General features: G+C 39.2%; 1 protein-coding gene across 1 annotated transcript in view; it reads right to left on the reverse strand.

The window, feature by feature from the left end:
* The window catches only part of LOC117813225 (RIMS-binding protein 2), a 77,867-nt gene that overhangs the window by 41,870 nt on the left and 13,672 nt on the right, over positions 1-22,325 (reverse strand). Inside the window, 3 exon segments of the mRNA XM_034684349.1 lie at positions 875-1,051; positions 3,121-3,249; positions 3,636-3,743. Coding sequence (XP_034540240.1) covers positions 875-1,051; positions 3,121-3,249; positions 3,636-3,743 — 414 coding nt within the window.

Raw genomic sequence — 22,325 nt, forward strand, 5'->3', positions numbered from 1 at the left:
TTTTGAGAATAATCGAAACATTATAAGTTTAATTCCAAACAAAAGAAAATTAAACCAGAAGGGATAAATATTTGCTATTTCATTATATTTTCATTATTATATAATAAATACTCAAAATGAGATTTTAACTTATTGTAAACATTTTCACTTTATTATTGCAGATCTATTTATTTTTTGATGTCAGCCATTCATACTGAAATTTTGAATGTAGTCTGAACATTTTTTTAATGTGGTCTTCCAAAACAAACCTACCACTGTGATCTAAGATTGGCCTCTTGCTTTGTGATTTAGAACCAACAAAAAACCCTCCAAAATAGCCACAAATAGAATCATATTTTACAGTAAAAAGTTTCCAAAGTTTCCCTTCCACCCCTGTCAGCAAAACCACATGGTGTAACTGTGTTTAGGGTAAACACAGGATCAAACACGGACACTCACTAGATCAATACACAGCTCACCCTATAAGACCCTCCACCACTAAAGCCAACAGATGTTCACATTCAGCAGAATGAGCCTCTAAGTCACCAGATCCGTAATTAAAAACAGGCACTTAGAAAGGCAGCCTGTTCCTGCACTGTCATCCAGTCATCAGCAGTGACGCAGCCTTTGTAAAAAAAAAAAAAGGGGCTTAGGAAGGAGTCAGGATGAGTAGTACCTATGTTGTCCAGCAGAGGGGGAGCTTGAGGCATTGTAAACGTGTTAGGGATGCTGAGGAGCACTTATGAGAAACCTATGGGGCATCAGGGAAGATCAAAGATATGCTAAAAACAGCAGTTGTCTGAAATAAATCAGGCCTCCAGTTGAGGTCAAATCAGTGTACACGGTTCAAAGTAGGCGGAGTAAACTAGATATTGAGTGTCTGTGTTAGAAGTACCTTAGTGTTGCCAAGCTGAGCTTCCAGCTCTCTATTCTCTTGCTGAAGGGCAGCAATCTCTTTGTCTTTAGACAGCAGAGCGTCAGCGTGCTGTGCTAGGTCTCGAGCTCGCTGCCGGGCAAAAGCCCTCTTGTACTGCTCCACCGACCCGGGTCTCATCAGTGACGGCGAATTCACCTGGACAGGAGCACAGTGTAAAAACAGTGTGGTACAAACATTAAAAAATATTAAATAGATGATTAAAAAAATACAGATTTTTCAGAAGATTGTGATTCATCACCGACTCATAGTCATACATTAACAAAGACCAGCTTGAGAATCAAACAACACAGACAGGGGGCAGCATTATAAAAAAAAACACTTGGTTGTCAGATACTGGGCAGTAAGTCTTCAAAGTTTCTGCTCTAATTTTGGTCTTAAAGCAATATATAACAGAATAGAAAGCTGTAATTAGATCAGGTTCATCAAACTCTCCTGAGACGTTACAAGTCTTGAAAGTTTTTTTTGGTGTAGATTTATTGGAACTTCTTTGCTGTGTCCATATGTGAGCAGCAGGAAAAGGGGGGAGTTGGGGGGAGAGGTCTCTCCCTCAGTCTGTTGAATAGGTGCACTCAAATTCAAAGCAGCCAGGCCACAGACAGGGGGTCTTTAAATTGTTTTGTAGATTACTGTAGTTAAATCCCACTCTGTCCACTGCTTTGTAAATCTGAATATATTCTAAAATTAGACCCTTCCACTGGCAGGATGCAGTATATAATGCAGTTAATAAATCAGAATGTCAAACCGTAAAAACTCTGTACATTTTTCAGCTTAATCAACAAAAATCCGATCTCTGATTTTTGACCTATGATATGTAAACAGTGGTAAAGAACTACAGAAGTATGACCTGCTAAGGCTAAGACTGTACTGTCTTTTTGTTTGTGAAATCATTAAGGTAGCAAATATTAAACTGAACCAAACTGTTCTCTCTTTTGGTTTTTTTTGTTTTTTTTCTTTTCATTTATCAGTCTGTGAACAAGCTTATGCTTATGTTAGGAAAGTCGCCAGTGGTTGACCAAATTTGATATCCTGCAAATCCTGTACTTTCTTTTCTTTTTGCACTTTCCTGCCCTGAGTATTACAAATTAGGGATGCACCAATCCGATCCTGGTATCGGATGTCGGCTAGATCGGACTCAAAAAGCTAGATAGGATCTCGGTGGCAAGGGGCCGATATATAGTGCCATCCATATGGCAGATCTATCCATCTCAGTTCTATGCTTTTCTGTGTTTGCAACAGCCATGTGCGTCTCCTACATCATCAGTACCGGCTGGTGTGTGCATTTTTGCCCGGTGGAGCATGATGGATGATAACTAAAGAGGTTCTGCAGTTTAGCTGCATGTCACGCTTCTTTTGCTAACAACTCTGCCAGAAACTTACAACATGTGCAGCGCTAATGTTTCGACTGATGGCAGTCGAGCTGAAAAATATAATGGGAGCCCAGAGCAAGGAGTTTACGTCAGCTGTAGCCTACTGCGAAGAAGCAAGAAACCTTCTACTAATGGATTCAAAGTGTGAAAAAGGTTATTGGATTTAATCGTTTCTGATCCTTGAAATTTCCAGCCTCTGGTTTAGCACTTGGAACCCAGGTACAATTCACCATCAAGTCAGAAAAGCCTGAAGTTGCCAAAACATGATTCTGTCCTCACATTAAGGAATAGAGATTGTTAAATCAGTACCAGGATCGGATCGGCTAGTATCAGTATCGGCAGATACCAAAGCCCAGGTATCGATATCGGTATCAGGACCTAAAAAGTGGGATTGTGCATCCCTATTACAAATTTATCTTTATGTCCATATATAAGGTAACCCCGTCACGAACACTCTGGTACAAAACGCAACAATAACTGTTAAGGACCCAGATTGTTTCCATCATAATAAACATTTTTAATATACTGCTTTCAGAATGTGTTCCCTTAAGAAATGACATTGTGTTCAAACTGGTGAGGCTGTCATCCTCAACATTATCACAAGAGAGTTCTTGGACTTCCAACTGAAAACTGAGTGCTTGTAATTTGTTGATGTATTTAATTATCCAATAGGATGCTGCTTGTATTTGTCAACAGAACTCCCATTCATCACATGCTGAACTGTGCCATTTAACTCATTACCACATGCAATGGTGATTAGTTGGCTAGGATGGTACAGATAATGAGTCACAGTGAGGGTAAACACTGTAAGTTATTATTTAAATTTTTTCAGTATACCACTCTGAGGTTGGCCTCCTGCAGTTTTCTCGCCCTGTCTTCAAGCCTCTTAGCGAGAACAGCCAGCTCTGTGTTCTTCCTCCTCAGCCGCCTGACCTTCTCCTCGGTCTCTGGGGCGCTGCTCTTCCGCTAAACACAGGGGAAACAAACATCATCAGACACAGCCTGGGGCAAGTAACACCAATGCATGCTCAACAAAAAAGGAAAATAAAAAAACAGAACCAAAACAAGGACTTAGTCAGGGAGGCTTATTAATAGTGTAAGAGAGATTCAGGAGCACGCTTTTTAGCTCTACATCATCTGCTGTGCTCCTAGAGGAAATTCAGGCGGCACACGGGAAAGGCCAACATGTATAAACCATCCATTTATACACTGTGGAAAACCAGAGCAAGCAGCAAGCATTTACTGAGACAATGCTGCTTATAAATGTTTTGTTCACCCTTTCTGTGCACCTGCCCTACTTTCTAGGAAGCCTTTAGTCAGGACTACAAACTCTTGGTTATTTTTAGTCCTACCAGCAGGCCATTCTCCTCCCTCAGTGTGGTACAAGTCTTCTCCAAATCATCCAGGGCTCGCAGGAGCTCAGAGTTCTGACGCACCAGGAATCCGTAGTCTGTACCATTCTGCAAAAGAAGCACACAAGAACAGATGCAGGGTTTAATACCAAACTCAAAATACATACAAGTATCTGTTTTTTATCACTTAAAAAAAAAGGGTTGAGTTTCATCCCCTCAGAACTGTTTAAATCACATTCGCGTCTGAGGTACAGCGAAGCCTTCCTCAGCTGTCAGCCACTGTTTACATAGTGCTGTCTAATAGCGGCTGACAGATGACAGCCCATTGAAAAGGCTTTTTATTAGACCAGCTCACTCAGCCCTCCACTGGCACACAACACCTATTATAGCACACTAACTCAGCAGAAGAGGGAGGAGGGCTTGGCTTGCATATCAGATATGGAGAGAGGGGAAAGAGACAGAGACACACACAAATGGTGGATTCCTTTTGAACTCATTTTTTTATTTCATTTTAAATCACTTACGTGTCATTTAAACTTTCCTGAATCCTATGATGATATGCTCCTAAGACTGAATTGCTTATCTTTGCAAATACTTTCATCCTCTATCAAACTGGTCAGGTTCTTAAAGGCCCTTAATAGATTTTTGGTCGGGCTCAGGCTGAAGCCTTCACAGCTTCAGAGTTAATTTTCCTGAGGGCACTTCAGTGCTGCTTTAGCTGTGAGCTTTGGCCTGTGTATGGAACAGAAGTAATGAACTCAAGAGTCAAAATGTTAGCATGTTTTTAAGATAGTAGGGTTTTTGCTGCTGTTTAATAATAAATAAGTCAATTTCCAATACATTTTGATAATAAATGTCCATACAGCCCATATCCGTCCATCTCTCTCCTTTTCCACCACTGAAACCCTAATCCACACCTTTTATCACTTCCAGACTCGACTACTGTAATAGCATCTTCTATGGCCTTCCTTCAAAACAACTCAACAAACTACAATATATCCAGAACTCTGCCACCCGCCCGCCTGCTCACCCACACCCGCTCCCGTGACCACATCCCCCCTTTCCTCCAAAACCTCCACTGGCTCCCCATCAAACAGCCCATACATTTCAAAATCCTCCTCCTCACCCACAAAGCCCTCCATAACCAGGCCCCCTCTTACCTCACCAACCTGCTCCACACCCCCTCCCGTAACCTCCGATCCTCCAACGCCCACCTCCTCTCCCTACCACCTGACACCAAGCACCGAAACTGGAGGGACAGAGCTTTCTCTGTCGCCGCCCCCACCCTCTGGAACACCTTACCACTTAACATTAGAACCTGCCCCAACCTGTCCACCTTCAAATCACTCATCAAAACCCACCTGTTTAGAACTGCTCTTAATGTATGATTGCTTTTAAACGTATTTTATTCATGTTTCTAGTATTCTGTTGTTTTATATGACATTTTATCCTCTGTGCAGCGTCTTTGAGTTTTTAGAAAAAGTGCTTTAAAAAGGTATTATTATTATTATTATTATTATTACATGTGGACAAGTTTGATCAATTTCTCAAAAGCCAAAGTTAATATTCATATTGTTTTTTTTATACTTACCATCCAAAATCCGAAGACTCTGAATTTATCATAAATAACAAAGGAAAGCAGCAAATCTTTACACAGAAAAAGCTCAAACTAGCAAAATGTTAACCTATTTGCTGAAAATATGGAAGAAATAAATAATTGATTATCAAAAATGGAAACACAAAAATGGAATGACCCCTTTAACCAACCTGTAGATTGTTTGACAAATCTGTATAGCATAGCCGTATGTCATAATTTGGTCTAAGTGATAATATGTTATGTTGTGTTTTTAAAACCTGGAGGTTAGGATGTTTGGTGGTTAGAAATAATGACTGCAGTCCGCTGTTATCCACTGGCAGACACACATGAGGTTTGTGGTACTGTTATATGGTGAAATACTCCTAGGTGTTACACAAATTAGCTTGTTATCTTGCCTGCTGTTGAAGAGTGAAGAGACAGCTCAACAAAGCCAGTCAATGTAACAGACAGTCGATGTGGCAGATAGTCAATGTGGTGATCAGGGCTGTCACTGGTGGTAGAAACCTCAGCTTAGTTTCTGATTTAAGTGGAAATGATGTTGTCCTGCGTCTGAGTGACAGGGAAATGCTCTAAATGAGCCTGGGGCTCAGAGGGAAGGTTTGGGGGCTGGACCTGGCACATATGAGTGTTTGGGCTGTAGTGACAGCAGATGGACATACTGGCTGAAGATGGAAGAAAGAGTATGACTGTGAACGGTGTTTAAATACAAGTCAGTGACTTTGGCTGCTCTCATTAGAGGAAGTCTCTCATATTACCTGTGCTCTGTTGGATTAGTGTGAAGCAGATACTGTAATATACGGATGAAAACAACTGCACTGAAAGTATTTATACAAGTACCTTACCCGTGCTGGACACACTCGTTCAGGGGAATGAAATAGAAGTGCTACTCTACAACCACTTCCTAACATTATCAAATCACTTAACCCTCCTGTTATGTTGTGGGTCAAATTGACCCTTTTTAAAGTCTATTTTAGGCAATATATGCCTTACAAACCAGATAAATGCAGCATCAAAATCTGCATGTGACAGAAGAGGTGTCGTATTAATTTATCAACATCACTTCATAAAAATAAAAAAATAAAAATTTACAATAAAAAAAAACAAAAATCTTTGTCATATAAAACTATTGTATTTATATTTAGGGCTTTCCAATGTACATTAAAAAAAGGTTTAACATGAATTTTAATTGAAAAAAAACGAGTGAGTTATCCTCATTGAACCACGATCTGTGATGGACTTAATCTTGATTTAAATGGTTAGTAATGGAGTTAATAATGAGATTTTTAAAAATGTGTATTGGGATTTTTTGGGGTTCTAACACTTTAGGATAATTGAATATGCCCCGGGTCAAATTGACCCAGGGACATTATTGCTGTTCCAGAGAAACAAACATAACAGGACGGCTAACATAGTAACTGACAACTTGACCAGTACAGTATTAACATATAAAAATGTAGAATAATGTGAAATACTATTGAATGTATCATAAGATATGTTTGTGCAATAATATTAAATGCAACAGTTTTAAATGTACAATATCTTCATAATGTGCAATAGTTTTTAAAAAGTCATATAAAACCTCTACTTGAATGCGCTTCCATTGTTATACTGTTTATTTATTATTATTATCATTATTTTTTTATTTACTATTTATTGTGTCCTTTTTATTGTTGTTGTGTATGAGTAAGGTTAAGTGTTTAGTGTGCGTAAGTATATGGAGAATTTATTGATTTACCTAAACACTGCAAATTTCATGGTATGATTATGTGCAATAGAAATAAAGGCATTTGTTTATTTTCTATTCTAAAGCATGCTTGGACTGAAGTGGGCACATAGCACAGCATGAAAGAAGCACACAGATGGCTCCACATGTGAAACACCAGTAAACCTGTCATGATGTTTCCCATTATGTTTCTATAACACACTTGGGATCTCATTACTAACCTGGAATAGCCCTCTGCCACATCCACGTCTCTAACAATACACAGACTAATTTTTATACGAAAAAATCAAGATGACATGCTGCCTATAAGATTATGTTGTCCTGGTAACAGCAGATGATGAGCAGTCTGAGGAGTCTCTTGAGAGTTGAAATGCTTTACCTGTAATTTAAGTCAATGCTAATGACCAGCTGTTAACTAAACCAGCAGCTGAGGCCTGTGTGTGTGATCATCTTCCCAATACTCCTGTAATGGTAACACTGGGTGAGGCCACACAGTCTAGCACAGGGGTTCCCAAAGTGTGGGTCCGGACCCCCTGGGGGGTCGAGAGACACATATGGGGGGTCCTGAGGTGTCTTCCAGAATGTTTTTTTTTTTAAAGTTATCTAAAAATATGTATTACTATTATTATTATTGTTTATTTCATGTTTATCTTCCTCTTTGTTTGACATTTTTATTATTATTATTTATTTATTATTATTATTATTTTTGTATTTTTTTGTATTTATTTATTTATTCTTTTCTTTGTTGCTTTTTTCATTACTTATATATAATTTGTTAACTTGTGGTGAACAAAGAAATACTGAAAAAATTCATCAAAAAAAGTTGAATGACAAAAGTTATTTAAAAATAGTACATTTTACCCATTATAGTAAAACATATGAACAAAAATAGATGCTAACCTTGCCAGATGACTCCGTAGTTTAGGGTTAGTGATCAGTTAGTTATCAAAAGCATCAGTAGCAGCAGGTTAATTCATAAAGGCACAGGAAACACAGCCACATGCTCATATCGGTACTAGGTAATGTTCTTTTGGGGGTCGTGGGCTGAGAGTTTGGGAATCCCTGGTCTAGCAGACACAATATTTTGACTGAAATCATCAACACGTTTCTTATTGAGTATTATGATTTACAAAAAATATATCTACTTAAACTGAAGAAGTATTAGCAGCATTGAAACAATTACACTGTGCTACATACAAATCTGCAAAGTGACAGGATGTTAAGATAGTCGAGGGACTTAATGCAGGTAACACTTTATGGAGGTCAGATACCCCCAGGGAATTTCCAAGACTGTCTAAATTTGTAACCAAAGCTGTAAAAAGCTTGCTTTCAAAGTAAAGACGTTATGTGACTGTAGGCAAAAAAAATAATGATGCTTCATAGATGGCTTTTTATAATCAAAGGAGGCATTGAGTCAGCAAGGACACTCTGCTTAAATAGTCTCTCTGGGTAGATTTTGGCCCCTGCTGAGTCCCTGTTAGCCACATTTTATCTCCTTATTTTCCTGGTTATAAGCATGACTCTCAAACTACAGAGACAACTGACACTACTTCACTTTATGAGTTATATTTTATGATTCAAATTAGACTCCTTGTCTGTAATAGCTTTTAATGTATTTGGTTATTATATCTTCATATGCTTTTCCCAAGCTGTGTTCAGATTCTCAATTAAAAGGCTAAAATTCAGAGTAAAATACATGCAGATAATCAAGTAGGATTTCATTTCAGTGCTAACAGTCTAACTGTTCCTTGTTGGATCAATTTTAAGGCTGTAAGCTCAAACTGTGGTTACCTGTGATCATCAGTGCATGTGTTAGTGAGGAGCGGGAGAGGCTGTACAGAGCAGAGTGCACTAAGAGCAGTGTAGATCACGTCATTTCCATAGACTGTATAAAATATGGACGTAGAATCTGTGACGTCACCCATCTGTTTCTGAAGAGCTGTTTTGAGGCCAATCGTCGGCTGGAGCCATATTGCTGCTGTTGAGCAATTGTGACGTAAAGAGGCAGGCTTTGAGCCTCCTAGCCAACAGCTACAGTGTTCCTGCCTGTCAATCAAGTCAGCTGTGCCTCTCATTGGAAGACTTGTTATCTCAATATCTTTGAAATTGCCGCGTTAGAAAAAGCCAATCGAGAAATGAGCTATCCAGACTACACTCGTCTTTTGTACCAGGCTGTAAACATGTTTGTTTCTGCTGTAAAGATCGGCTTTTTTGAATTGGTGTGTATGTGGTTTCCGGTACTTCCGGATCCTCGATGAACTGCAGTTTTTAGCACTTCCGCATTGGACTCATATACAAAAATACATCCAAAGAATACGTTCAAAGAAAACAATACTACAATGAGAATTCAGTTAGTAGCCCTGTCATGAAGTCTTAACCCCAAAAACTTTGTTCCTCAGAGTGGACAACAAAAGAAAGATGGTAGACTGTTGGGTGACTTTATAATGCAGATTGGTGGGGGACCTTTTTTAAGTAGTATGATAGCAACTTAACACAGTACAGGATGCTATTGGTTTATCATGCCAAAGTGTGATACATCAAGTCAATGGCTAAAGGACACAAGCACAACACCTACACAAAAATGTGTTTATGTGATTTGACAAGCAGAAGGGGACACAGCCCACATTATTTTTAGATCCAAACAGAGCTGTTTGGATACAGTAAAAATTCCCTGAACAGCTCACAGACAGCCTTAGCTCTCAAATAAGCCTTTGTGTCCTTGAGACTTATTTTGCCATCAGTTAGAGGACTCAGCCAGTCCCAATGTCCCAGTCTTCCTCTCCGGAGGACGATGTTAAAGCCCGATCAATCACCTCAGAGGAGGGCCAACCAGAGTGAACTCAGCCTCCGACCACCCCATTCTCATTCTAATGATCTTGGAGTCCATCCATGTTTTGTAATTGTTCCCTCAGAATCCCACCGAAACACACCGGAGGCTTCTCTGTAGGCATGAGGTAATGCTGATTTCTTACATGTTAAAAAGAAAAAACAGCTCGCCCTTGTTTCTCTCGCTGCCACAGAAAAGGGCTGCAGGTGGTGAGGTCCTCTCAAGGCCAGTGTATTAGCATTCGGACAGCTCTCCTCTCTCTCAGCAGAGCTAGTTTCACATGGGTCTGGCTCAGTTAGTGAGGCAGATGTAGCTCAGTAGCAGGAGGGCAGGGGTCTGCACACAAACGTCTGTCAGGAGAGCCTGAGCCTTAGGCAGGGTAGACGGGCCTAATGGAGTCATTTCCCTGTGCTCTGTTAGAATCTGTCTGCAATAACAGTGCATACAAACAGATAACTGAGGGGAGTGCTGATTATAAATCACACTACGGCTTACCATAATCATGCTGTGTATGTCCTGAAGGGTCGAAGAAGACATTTTATGCAACAATTTTGCATCCATCATTATATTGTTTCACAGTAATAGCTCTGAACATGGAAACGCTGATAATATTGTGTATTGTTAAAATGGAAAAAGTTTGTTTGCCTTCACAAATAAAGACTTTTAAGAGCTTTACTGAAATCAGTTCAGTCTTGATTATGCATTTCTTATAGTTAACTGCAAAGTCAGCCTGTATTGTCCATTCCCTTCATATTAGACTGAGCTTTCTATGAGAGATATTATTTGACTGCATCAGCTAATAAAAGTATGGTGCTGTTTGGGTGCAATATTATGTGCTATAAAAAATCACAGGTCAACTTTTTAACACAGTAAAATTCTCTGGTTGTTATATCTACCTACAAAGAGGAGTCATACCACTTTTCACTGCTTCAGATTTTCATAAGTGGTCATACTTTTAGGTCTATAACAAACAGAGTTTTGTAGCCTCTTTCATAATAACAACACCTCTCAGTGAATTTTTTGGTATCTAATATCGCTGCTGTCAGGCTGAAACCTCATATCTCCAAAACTATAGCTTTTCATAAACTTTATAAAAAAAATGTTTTTAACCCTCCTGTTATGTTGTGGGTCAAATTTCCCTTTTAAAGTCTATTTTAGGCAATATATGCCTTCCAAACCAGCTAAATGCAGCATAAAAATCTGGGCAGCATGTGACAGAAGAGGTGTCGTTTTAATTTATCAACATACTTCATAAAAAAAAAATTGAAAATTGAAAATGTAAAATAAAATAAACAAAATCTATGTAATGTAAAACTATTGTAGGGCTTTCCGATGTACATTAAAAAAAGGTTTAACATGAATTTTAATTGAAATAAACGAGTGAGTCATCCTCATTGAACCATGATCTGTGAGAATTAAAGAACACCAATGGACTAAATCTTGATTTAAATGGTTAGTAATGGAGTTAAAAATTAGATTTAAAAAAATCTGATTGTGATTTTTTGGGGTTCTGACACTTGTGGATAATTGAATATGCACCAGGTCAAATTGACCCAGGAACATTATTGCTGTTCCAGAGAAACAAACATAACAGGAGGGTTAAATAACAAAAAACTGAATGGGATTCAGTCACAAGCTCTTTTTAATGCTTTACTTTGTCCAAAATGTAAACTAGATAATGAACTAAATAATGAAATATGGAGATATAAGGTTTCTGCCCGACAGACACAATATGCAGATGATACTCAACAGTTTAGTATAACTTATTACTGGAAGGAGCCATACTTCAATCCAATATCTGGCTTCCACTGAAAGGACCAGGAGGGTTTCAACTAAAAGTTAGAAAACAGATATGCTCTCTGCCAACAACCTCAAAGGCTTTGTTTACTGCAGTTTTGCTGCATTATCTGCTGGTTTCTCTTTTTATGGTCTTCTGTCCTATTGGCTATTGTGCTACCTCTAAGAAAGTACTGACTCCAGATTCCTAACTGTACATCAGTATTAGTATACAAGTCACAGTGTTCTCCTCTGATCATTATGAAGGGTCAAGTGTGAATAAATCATCCCAGATTTCCTGTAGTCCTAGCCTGGCAGAACAACACTCACCGAAGGACAAACTCTAGCATCATAGGCTGTCACAGTTTGGCAACACAGCAGGTTGTCCCAGCACTGACATATGTTACTGACCCTGTTAGTAAATGCAACTGAAGCAAAGCGGAGTCACTTTTAGTGCCATTTGTCAAATAAATAAGTTTTAGAGGTCAATCAAAACAACTCCACCCGGGTAATGACTACATAAAAAAGAGACATAAAAGAGAAACGCCATACTTGACTAGTTACTAAACGTCTGCTTGCTTTAATTAGATTTCTTACAACAAGCTGACACTGACAGGTCTGAGGTTTGTAAAGGGGGCAGGCTAAATTGCCTCCTGATTATCTGGGTCAGTTGCTGTTTTAAAAGCCTCTGGGGGTCTAAATCAAAGTGGCTAAGGGGTTTCCAGGAATTCCTCCGTTTCCTTAGCTGCAAATACAGAAAACAGCAAAATACAGAAAGCACGCTGCAAAATCAGTTTAATGTCCTAACACTGCAATATAAGTATCTTCAAAGTATGAATCATTGACAGGATGACGAGAAGAAAAACTGCAAATTCATACTCACACTTCAAAGATTGTACGTAAAAGCAAAGGGAAGATGTTTAATTTCTGACACAATAAGGGGCTTTAGTTACCAATCACAAAGACTTGAATATATCATTAAATGTCCATAGACGGGCTAATTCTTAAATATTCATAGGGTCTCAGCACCAGATTATCCTTTTGTCCGGGATCCATGGTGAGCTTATGAAAGGCATGGAAATGTCTACAGTCTGGTTTCACAGAAACACCATCATCAGCACTTTTAGCTGCCAGCTAGAAATCCCCCACCATAAGCCTCTGAAGGAGACTGTGAGACAAAGACACAGACATGTATGTAGACACACACACACACACACACACACACACACACACACACACACACACACACACACACACACACACACACACACACACACACACACACACACACACACACACACACACACCATATCTTTACCATTTTAACTCTTTACGGGACAAGATATTTGAAGTGGTAGTATCCAACCTCCAACTTGAGATTGATGTAGAGCACCATTGGGCTCTTTTTCTTTTTTTAACCCAAGCAATAATACTCAAGTAATAAATCAGTGCACCACCAAGTGCACCAATCGTAAACTAGGACTTTAAAAAATGTGAAAATCTTTTTTTTTTTGCCAAATAGTTTTCCAACTCCCTTTTATCACTTTCTCAGAAAGAGAACAAAGTAGATTTTTGGTTAAGCCTTGATGGAAAAAAAGATAAAACACAGTTTCCTGCATTTTTCTATTGAGCAGTAACACAGCACAGAAACCTTAAAGGGTGTTTTTGTAATATGATAATCACTGTTTATATACTGTCTCAGCATAACTACTACTGCTTCTCTCAGAAGTATGAGAATCTGGGCCCTATCTTTTACCCATCGTGAGTGAAGCGCCCTGGCACTCAGCCCGAGTGACACTAATATCTTCCACGCAACACAGTCGTCATTTTTATGCCCAGTGCATATGTTGTGAAAAGAATAGCAGATGAACATGTGCCCATGTTAGCGCCTATGGGTGCTTGTGTGTGGGTCCTAACATAAGGTAGGGTGCGACTGTTAAGAGGATGCAAAAAGCGACTGCTGTAGCGCTAAATGGTGTGCTGTTTGGTAGTCACAACCGTAAAATGATAACATAGCAGGACATGTGATGTCAGTCTTATAAGCTGAAGCACATCATGCTTTCACTTTGCCTGATGCAAAAACTTTAATTCAACAGTGTCTGGTTTTCCATGATTTATCTGCAGCCAGTGATTGACAGTAACAAAGTACATTTACTTGAGTACTGTACTTAAGTACATGATTTGAGTATCTGTACTTTACTTGAGTATTATTTTTGAGATATTTTAAGAAGTACTTTGAATACTTAAGTATTTTTAAAAGCAAGTACTCTAGGACTTTAACTCAAGTAATAATCTGACAGAGCAACTTTCACTTGTATTGGAGTAATATTTTAGGTGGAGTATCTATACTTTGACTTATGTACTGAAGACGTGTGCTACTTAAATACAGCCCTTTATCTGTTAAAGTTTAGAGTCCTTTGGTTTCTCTTAAGGTTATTATAATCTTACTTTTTTACCTTGGCTTTCTAGAAAACTACAGAATTATTCTAAAAAATAAACAACGGGCAATTACCCACTGCCGGGCTTACTTTACCAACATTGCACTCGGGGGATTTACATGAAAGATACAGTCTGCTGAGTCTGTAAATGTGCCTTAATTAATCTGAGCCTTGTCTGCTCCAAGCAATAATGAAAAGGGTAAGACCTCCTCCTCCTCCTATAGACCCAACCCTGAAACACCACATGGTTAAAGACGGGACTCCTGAACACTGTTTTAGTTGCAAGCAGAGGTGAGTAACAGAACCTATAACCTGCAGACACTGAGAATGACCCCCCCCCCCCTGATGTGTGCATACTAATAGACTTCACAGTATCAGTGAAGCGTTACAATTTAGAGACAAATCAATGACTCTTTTATCTCTGCCTTCTACAACATCAGTGGTTTTTCTAATGTGGTTTGCTGGACTGCTCGGCTGTCAAATATCCTCAAAAGACATAAAAAATCGCTGAAGGATGCATCTGTTTTGATCTCCATAAAAAGAGTTCACTTTGTAGGCAACATTTTATTCTATGACAACATAAATCTTCTGTAGATTAACAAGACTGCATTTCTCTGCATAAGCATACGCAAAGAAGCTGAGAAATGAAGGCTGCACTCCACACTGGTCTAAAACAAACAATACAGACGTTTCCTTAAAAAAAAAAAACGACATACAAAGCAGTATGTGGCCTGAGGTATTCTATTAACAGCCGCTTTCTCTCTATACTCATATATAAGTCATGAAGAAGCCCTCTTAAGTGTCCTCTCAAATCCCCCCCTGTATTTATCACGACTCGTCTCCCCCAGGGTACCTGACGATGACAGATTAGGGGGTCTCTCTTGCAGCGTTGGAGAACAAAGAACCAACACTAGACACCTTTTTGCACCCCTCAGGCGTCCAGCAAACTACCTCCACCCACCTCTGATACCACCTCTCCTGTTAGTGAGGCTGTGCAGAAATGACTCGTGGTGTCGGAAAATGCTTGTTAGTGCCTTTTCCATAACAAATGCATGGAGTAGAAGATGTGCATATGTTTTTGCATATAACCTTGAACCTTGCAATCAAGGTGGACACAAGAGTAGCTATGTTGGTAGGAATTAGCTACTACACAATCAGGACAGGGGCTGTAATAACATGTAATAAATAAGTAGTGGGCATTTTTTTTTTTTTACACAATATGAATAAATTTAACAGCCTAAAACAAAATGTAGAAAAAGGCCCCAGCTACATGGTTAGCTTTTCAGACAGTTTGTTGCTTGCAGGTTGGAAATCAATTCAAATTCATGCATCAATCATTTTTTGATCTACCAGTGAAGAACCGAAGGGCCTGAAAGTAATAAATATATCTTGATAATTTTTTTAAATTTTCAGATAACGATAATCTGACAGTATCCTACAAAAAATGCTGTAAAACTCTACTTGCTTACAGGACATCTATGGACAGACACGGCATTTCAGACGACAGCTCTTGTTTATTTTTTAAAGTGCTTCATACATCTTCTGCAAAACATTGCCCAACAATATTCTATTGCAATATTTAACAATGGCCAATTTCAAGTTATGTGCAAGCTGTACATAAATCACAGTTGAATATGCAAAATCAGGTTTGCTCATTCATATCTTAGTTAAGCTTTTGTCAAAAAAAAATAAATTGTAAACAAATATTAAATTGAGATGAAATCAAAATATTAACCTTTAAATATTTTAATATAAATAGACAAACAATACCAAGTATTGTAACTTTTCGGCATATTTTACACACAACGTTTTTGACCGACGTCAGTCTTGTCAAAACCTATGTTGCCCACCACTAGTGGCAAGTTTCTTTAAACAATTTAAAAGAAATAGAAATAGCAGCTCAGCTTGCAGCCCCCTAACCTCTTACAAACACTAGAGAGACACCAATATTTAAAAGGAAACTGCTTTTAAAAAATAATTGCACAGGGTTTATTGTTTTTCCGCCTGAAAAACAAAGCAAAGCCTTAAAAATGTTTAATAAATGAATGTGATGCATGTTTAACTTATGAACCCTCTTCAGGACGCTCTTCAAAATAGCTGCAGTATTGAACTATATATTGTCATAACAGATCAAACTTCAGGAGAGTGTAGCATTATGATAATTATGATACTGCACTGTCTAAACCTTTGCATATTGTCACTCTGAAGCCTTGGAAATAATCTCAACAAATCATTACAACACTGCCACACAGCTACAGTAATTAAGATCTATGGGCATGGCTTCCTCACCATCTCACAGTCCACAAAAAAATGTCTCAATCCCCTGAGCCTTGGAGACTCTAATAAGATGTCAGACATGCAGAGAGCATCTGGCTTTTAAAACGTCAAAAGACGAACAGAGGGAGGAGGTCGCCACATTATTCCATTTAGTGCAGTGTCAGCAGGAAATAGGTTGAGGAGAAACACAGTAGCAAAGTTGATTTGTTTCTCCCCAGACCCTCCACAGGCTAAACCCAGAGAGCTTCAGAAGAAAATAACCCTTAATCTTGCCATGGAAAATTACATATGCATACAAGCCCCCTGACCCCCTCTGCTATCACACTAACAGCAAAAATGTTATACGTGGCCAAGCACAAGAGACACGCTTAAGGAGTATTTTACTGAATCTGTTTTACATTTTAAACACAACAAATCATCATAAAAGGGGACAGAGGCAGTATTTGGCTTCATTAAGAGGGAGGCTGACACATTCAAGTGTATGCACATTGTGCCCACATACTTCAGTACACTGCTCTGCTTGGCTTATGACCCAGACCCATCCACCAAGGTGAATTTGTCTAGCAATGCCAGGCTCAACAGTTATTGCTCTAAAAAAAGACTAATTATTAAATTAATTGAAGATTACAGTATTTAGGCAGCATTTGGGTTATTGAGTTAAAGTAATGTGAGTTTGACTGCCTTTGTTTACCGGGGGCTTTAATAAAAACAAAGTGTGCGGATGACAAATGTGGGCACTACCGCTTCAGACAATTTCATTCTACAGTTTTGGCAGATCTCCAAAAAGCTGCATTGCATTACGCCAGAAATTTAAGTGCATGAAATTAATTGGAAGAAAAAAAATGCATCCAAGAAGGCTTGTATAAACCTTGTCTCGATTTTTGATGCTGCCAAATATCACTCCCCCTACTGTGTCACTGTCATTGGGGCAGTTTTCCTCAGACAGCATCTCTTTCCCCAGCTCTCCCTGAGAAAGAGCTGGAAACTTCCCCCACGTTTCCACTACAGAGACACATTCTTGAGTGAGCACTGGAAATTCCCTTTCAGCAATCAGGAGCAAACATGCTTGAGCATAAATATGGATGTTTTTTTGATGAAATGTATCCTCTACAAGCATTAGTGATGTTACAAAATATTGATAAGACTGCAGTGACACTATAAGTTGATGTTACCATGCTCCATCACTTTTCAGCTAGGGATGCACCAAAAATTCGGCCAACAAAACTTTTCGTCTGAAAATGGCTCAAAAGTGCATTTTCGGCGGAAAGACTTTTATCACCAAAACAACACGGCTGAAACAGAATGTTGTGATGACGCAAGCAAAAACCGTGGCCAGTACGCGCTTGTCTGGATAAGGGCCAACATGTCTGCATCCGTTATTCCTTTAATTGCAGCACTAAAGCGTCTTCTAAGCAAAGAGGTTGAGACGGACCCCGGAGTGAAAACAATGAAAAGTACACTCTTAGAGTCTGTCAGCACACGTTTCACTGAGATCTATTCGGATCCTCTGTACTTCATCGCGACTGGACTTGATCCACGTTATAAAGATCATTACTTGGATGTGGGAATAAAGCAGTGCTCACGAGAAATGATCCAAACCGGTTGGAGTGCACAGCGCAGGAGAAGGAGAACACAGCGCAGAAAGAAGGACTCGTCTCTCTGAACCAGATGAGGGGCACGCACCCTCGTTGTCTGATATGTTCAATGAGATCCTTGATTTTACTGAGGTTAGTACACAGTCAGAGCCATAAATGTAATGGTAGGGGAGACCGGGGACAGTTGTAACATTTTTGACATTTCTGTCTCTAACTTTGAGCTCTTTTAACCCAGTGTGTTCAAACTGCTATACAAACTAGCTTCAAGTGTCTGCTAATAAATTACCTAGAAAATGCCAGTGCAACACAAACAGAAAAGCATGGCTTTATCTCAAATCCAAGGAGTGAAATGTTACAACTGTCCCCGGTCTCCCTACTAATAATTGGCATAATAATTTGTTTCGGTGTTTCGGTTTTCGGCCTTGGTTTCCTCATTTTCTGTTTTCGGTTTCGGACAAGAATTTTCATTTCGTTGCATCCCTATTTTCAACAGACTCAATTAGTTAGCATCTCCTCTGGAGGCAACAAATTCAAAGCTGTCACATTATGGAAGAAGGAAAAGAGAACCACTGAGCTGGAACAGGGCTAAGAAATGAGCCGAGGTAGATACCGTTTATGTAATATACTTAGCAGCTAGTTTCCAGACGACAGAGCCATAAATAAAACACATACTGTCTGGGACAGGCAGAGAAGCAGAGAGACATGTCAGTCAATAAGTCTCTGAGAACAATGTTGCACCATCTGAATGTCTGAACACAATAACAGCGTTCTACCAGTAGCCTTTCTCTTGTCACATTCAATAAATGTACATCTGGTATAAAAAGCACTCCACTAATGAAATGCCTAGACGACCTTTCCTGACATTCACTGGTTCAACTAAATGAGTCTCCATTTCCTCCTCCAGGCAAAAAGCAGTCCCCACTGTGTTGGGGGGAAACAGGTAATCATGGGTCTAATATGGCTTACAGTCTGGGAGGAGGACCAAATAACGCAGAAATGTCAGAGCTCTCGGAGGGTGCCAAGGATGTTGCTGTCTGAATGCAGGCTGGGGAATGTAAATGTAAAGAGGGGGAACTGACACTCCTCTGTGTGAGATCAGATAACAGACGTTAGCACAAAGTATTTACAGCATTTAATTAGAGTGTTGTTTATTGTTTCACTGTGAATTAGGTGTCGTAATTTAGGTTTATGAGAGTATTAGGGGGTGCAGCGATGACAGGAAAATGGGAAACAATAAATGTGCACTTTAACAGAACCCATTTGGTTAATAAGAGCGATGGGGCACATGTGATGGGTATAGATACATGGGAAGACACATAACAGAGCAATGATTTAGTGTAATGTAAGCATTGAGTCCTGCCATGTTCAGTATACTTCAGTCTTTTGTTTTGGAGGTTTAATACTGAAGGTCAGCCACAGCTGTAACATGCATTTTGATCACAGTAAAAATAACAGTGAAGAATGTAGATTTTTATTTTCATTGTTGCTTAGCATAAGCTTGCATTCCTGACCCTTAATGTCAGTCCGTGTCACAGAAAATATGTGCAATATTGAGGTGTACTTCAGAGTAAATGCCACAGGGAACATTCATTCCATATATATATATATATATATATATCTATATAATGTGGTATACAGTACAGTTCCTAGCTCCACAGATGCGAGCGGATGAGACAGTGAAAACAATGTCTTGACCCCTGCTCCCTAGAGACAGTCTGCATCTCGCTACAGACAGACAGATGGAGATGTTTGGGCTGGTATCTGCTGAGAGACCAACACTCCAGAGATCCCCCGTCTCACAGCTCCATCAATTATTCACGTGTCATTACATGGCTGGCCAGAAAAAAAAAACACTTATTATAACGCATATTATACAGATGTGCACACACACACATACAAATAAGACAATTTGGCAAGAGAGGAGCCACAGAGACAGGAATAAATCTTTCATGTTGCTTTTATCTTTGGTGTTGAATAAGATAGTCCAAAAATTATAAATACAGTGTCGCTGTGACTAGATCTTCTCTGATATCTCCTCCAGTGGATCATATGATTGGTCTGAAATCCATTTTTAGCCAGTCTCCAAATTCTAAGGTTGCAGTTTCTCCTGTGAGGTTTGCTGCTTTGTTTCATATCATTTGGAAGTGAAAATACTGGAGTTTGGGGATGGAGGTTAGGAAAAACAAGCCATCTAAAGAAAAATGGAAGGAGTCATCTAGACCTTAAAATCAAACTTTAGCATGTTTGTTTTTAAGGTCGACAAGACAACACCATGAAAATTTGATTTTAAATGTTCAAAACAGAGTGCCTTGGACCTTTTACCAGCCTTCTGCTTATTTCAATTTGGAAACTGTGATGGATATTTGCTCCTGTTAACTGACGTTGTGGGTTAGACTGCTGTTCTGCTTGTCAGTTCACCATCACCAGGTTTTTGCTGACACACTGACGCTGCACTCTTTATAAAACAATTTACTCTGACTGCGCTGTTGTGTAATCAGCAGAACTAAAGCACAATGAATAAGCAGACCTTAATGTAAACAACTTTTTTTTGTTTTCTATCAACCAATCATCTTTTCTATATTTTCATTTACACCATGCATCCACAGTTAGGGAATCATTACCTAAAAAAAAACCTGACTGCAGCAGTAACTATATAAAGGTACAACTCGTCATTTCTTACAGCACTACAATATGATTACATTAATATTTAAAGATCTGTCATGACATGAAAACACACATATTATTTCAGCAACTGAAGTGAAAATAACAGTACCAGTGAGTGAATTGTATTGAAAACCATTTAGTAATGGCTGATAGGTTCCTCACATAAACTGTATAAAATATGGACGTAGTATCCGTGACGTCGCCCATCTGTTCCTGAGCGCTGTTTTGAAGCCAATCGACGGTGGCAGCCATATTGGAAATGCGGAACTCAACCAGGCATAGTGTGACGTAAAGGGGTGGAGTTTGAGCCTCCTAGCCAACAGCTATGTGTTCCCGCCCAGGGGTCAAGTCCATCATGTCCTTATTTGGGCAAAAACTTGTAATCTTAAAATCTTCTGAACTGTCGCGTTAAAAAATTCACCCCCCCGTACAGTGTGTGCCAATAGAGAAATTAGCTACGTAGAGCCAAGTTGTTTTTTGAACCAGCCTGTAAACATGTTTCTTAATGCTGCAAAGATCGTCTTTTTGAATTGGTGTCTGTGGTTTACGGTGTTTTTGCAGCCAGCCTCAAGCGGATTCTCAATGAATTGCAGTTTATAACACTTCCTCATGTGCTTCATAGTTTGAGACGGAGGTTACCGCTTGGTTCATCATCATGAATTCAGGAAGCAGACTGATGAGTTGACTGCTGAAAAACTCTTGTATCTGAGATTTCTTTCAGAACATTACAAGCAAACTTACGATGAAATTAGGTCCCCCATGCAGACACTTGCTCCACTTTTGGATCTCTAATAGACACATACTGGGTCAGCTTTGACCTGTCGGGCTGGCATCTGTTTGTGAAACACCCACAACTCTTATAGCAACACATTAGAACCAATACTGGAATCAATACTGTGTTTCACACAGAGGAATTGGACTGCACTTGTTATAGAGCTCCCTTTTTGAAGAGAAGCGCTGAAACCTTCTTAATGCATTCTTGAAAGGCAGTCATTTTAAGCAGACATTATTATTATTATAGTATCAAAAATAACTGCTTTCACTGGCAGATTGAGGGGTGACAAAAGCGTCAAAGGTACAGAGACTCCAACCACTACATGAAACAAAAGACTACCTTCAAAGGATCCCAGACCGGCTGCCTTTGCTTCATAAACATGGGGAGGGATTACAGTTAAGTAACGGGCCAGTCAACAAAATAAGTGAGAAGAGAAACAGGGTTTTGTTTGTATCACATCTCTGTGTGTAGCTCCATTTGGAATTCCTTGTGTGTAAAGCTAACAATCAGGCAGCCATATGGTATCCAGACAGGTGTTAAAGAGTCTGGATCACAGAGGACCACACAGTCAACAAGCAGATTACTCTAAAGGGCGCCATGCTTCCTTTTCCATGAGGCGGAAGGACTGACATTGACATCTGCTTTACAGGCAGGGTTTGTATAATTTTAAACACGGTTTCCCATGAAGGTTCTATTGATAGATGCAACGTCAACCACTTGCTGCCTCACAACAGGAAAAACAACAAGTTTAACATCAACACCAGACTTAATTGGAATCTCACTATTTATCTGATCAGCATTAAATTCCTGCAGGGTTGGGACACTTGGTAACAAAGACAAACCAACAAAAATGATACAAAGACAATGTTGATAATGTTATCAAGTAGCATGGGATCATGGGAGTTGTTGTCTTCATTATCTGACAACCACCATAGCAGATGCTTAGCTATCAAGCAAAAACTGTATTCCCTAAGTTTTTTAAGTTATGTTTAATCCCAGACTTTCCTCCTCCCTCTCT

Source organism: Notolabrus celidotus, chromosome 5 (genome assembly GCF_009762535.1).
Source record: "Notolabrus celidotus isolate fNotCel1 chromosome 5, fNotCel1.pri, whole genome shotgun sequence".
Classification (NCBI taxonomy): domain Eukaryota; kingdom Metazoa; phylum Chordata; class Actinopteri; order Labriformes; family Labridae; genus Notolabrus; species Notolabrus celidotus.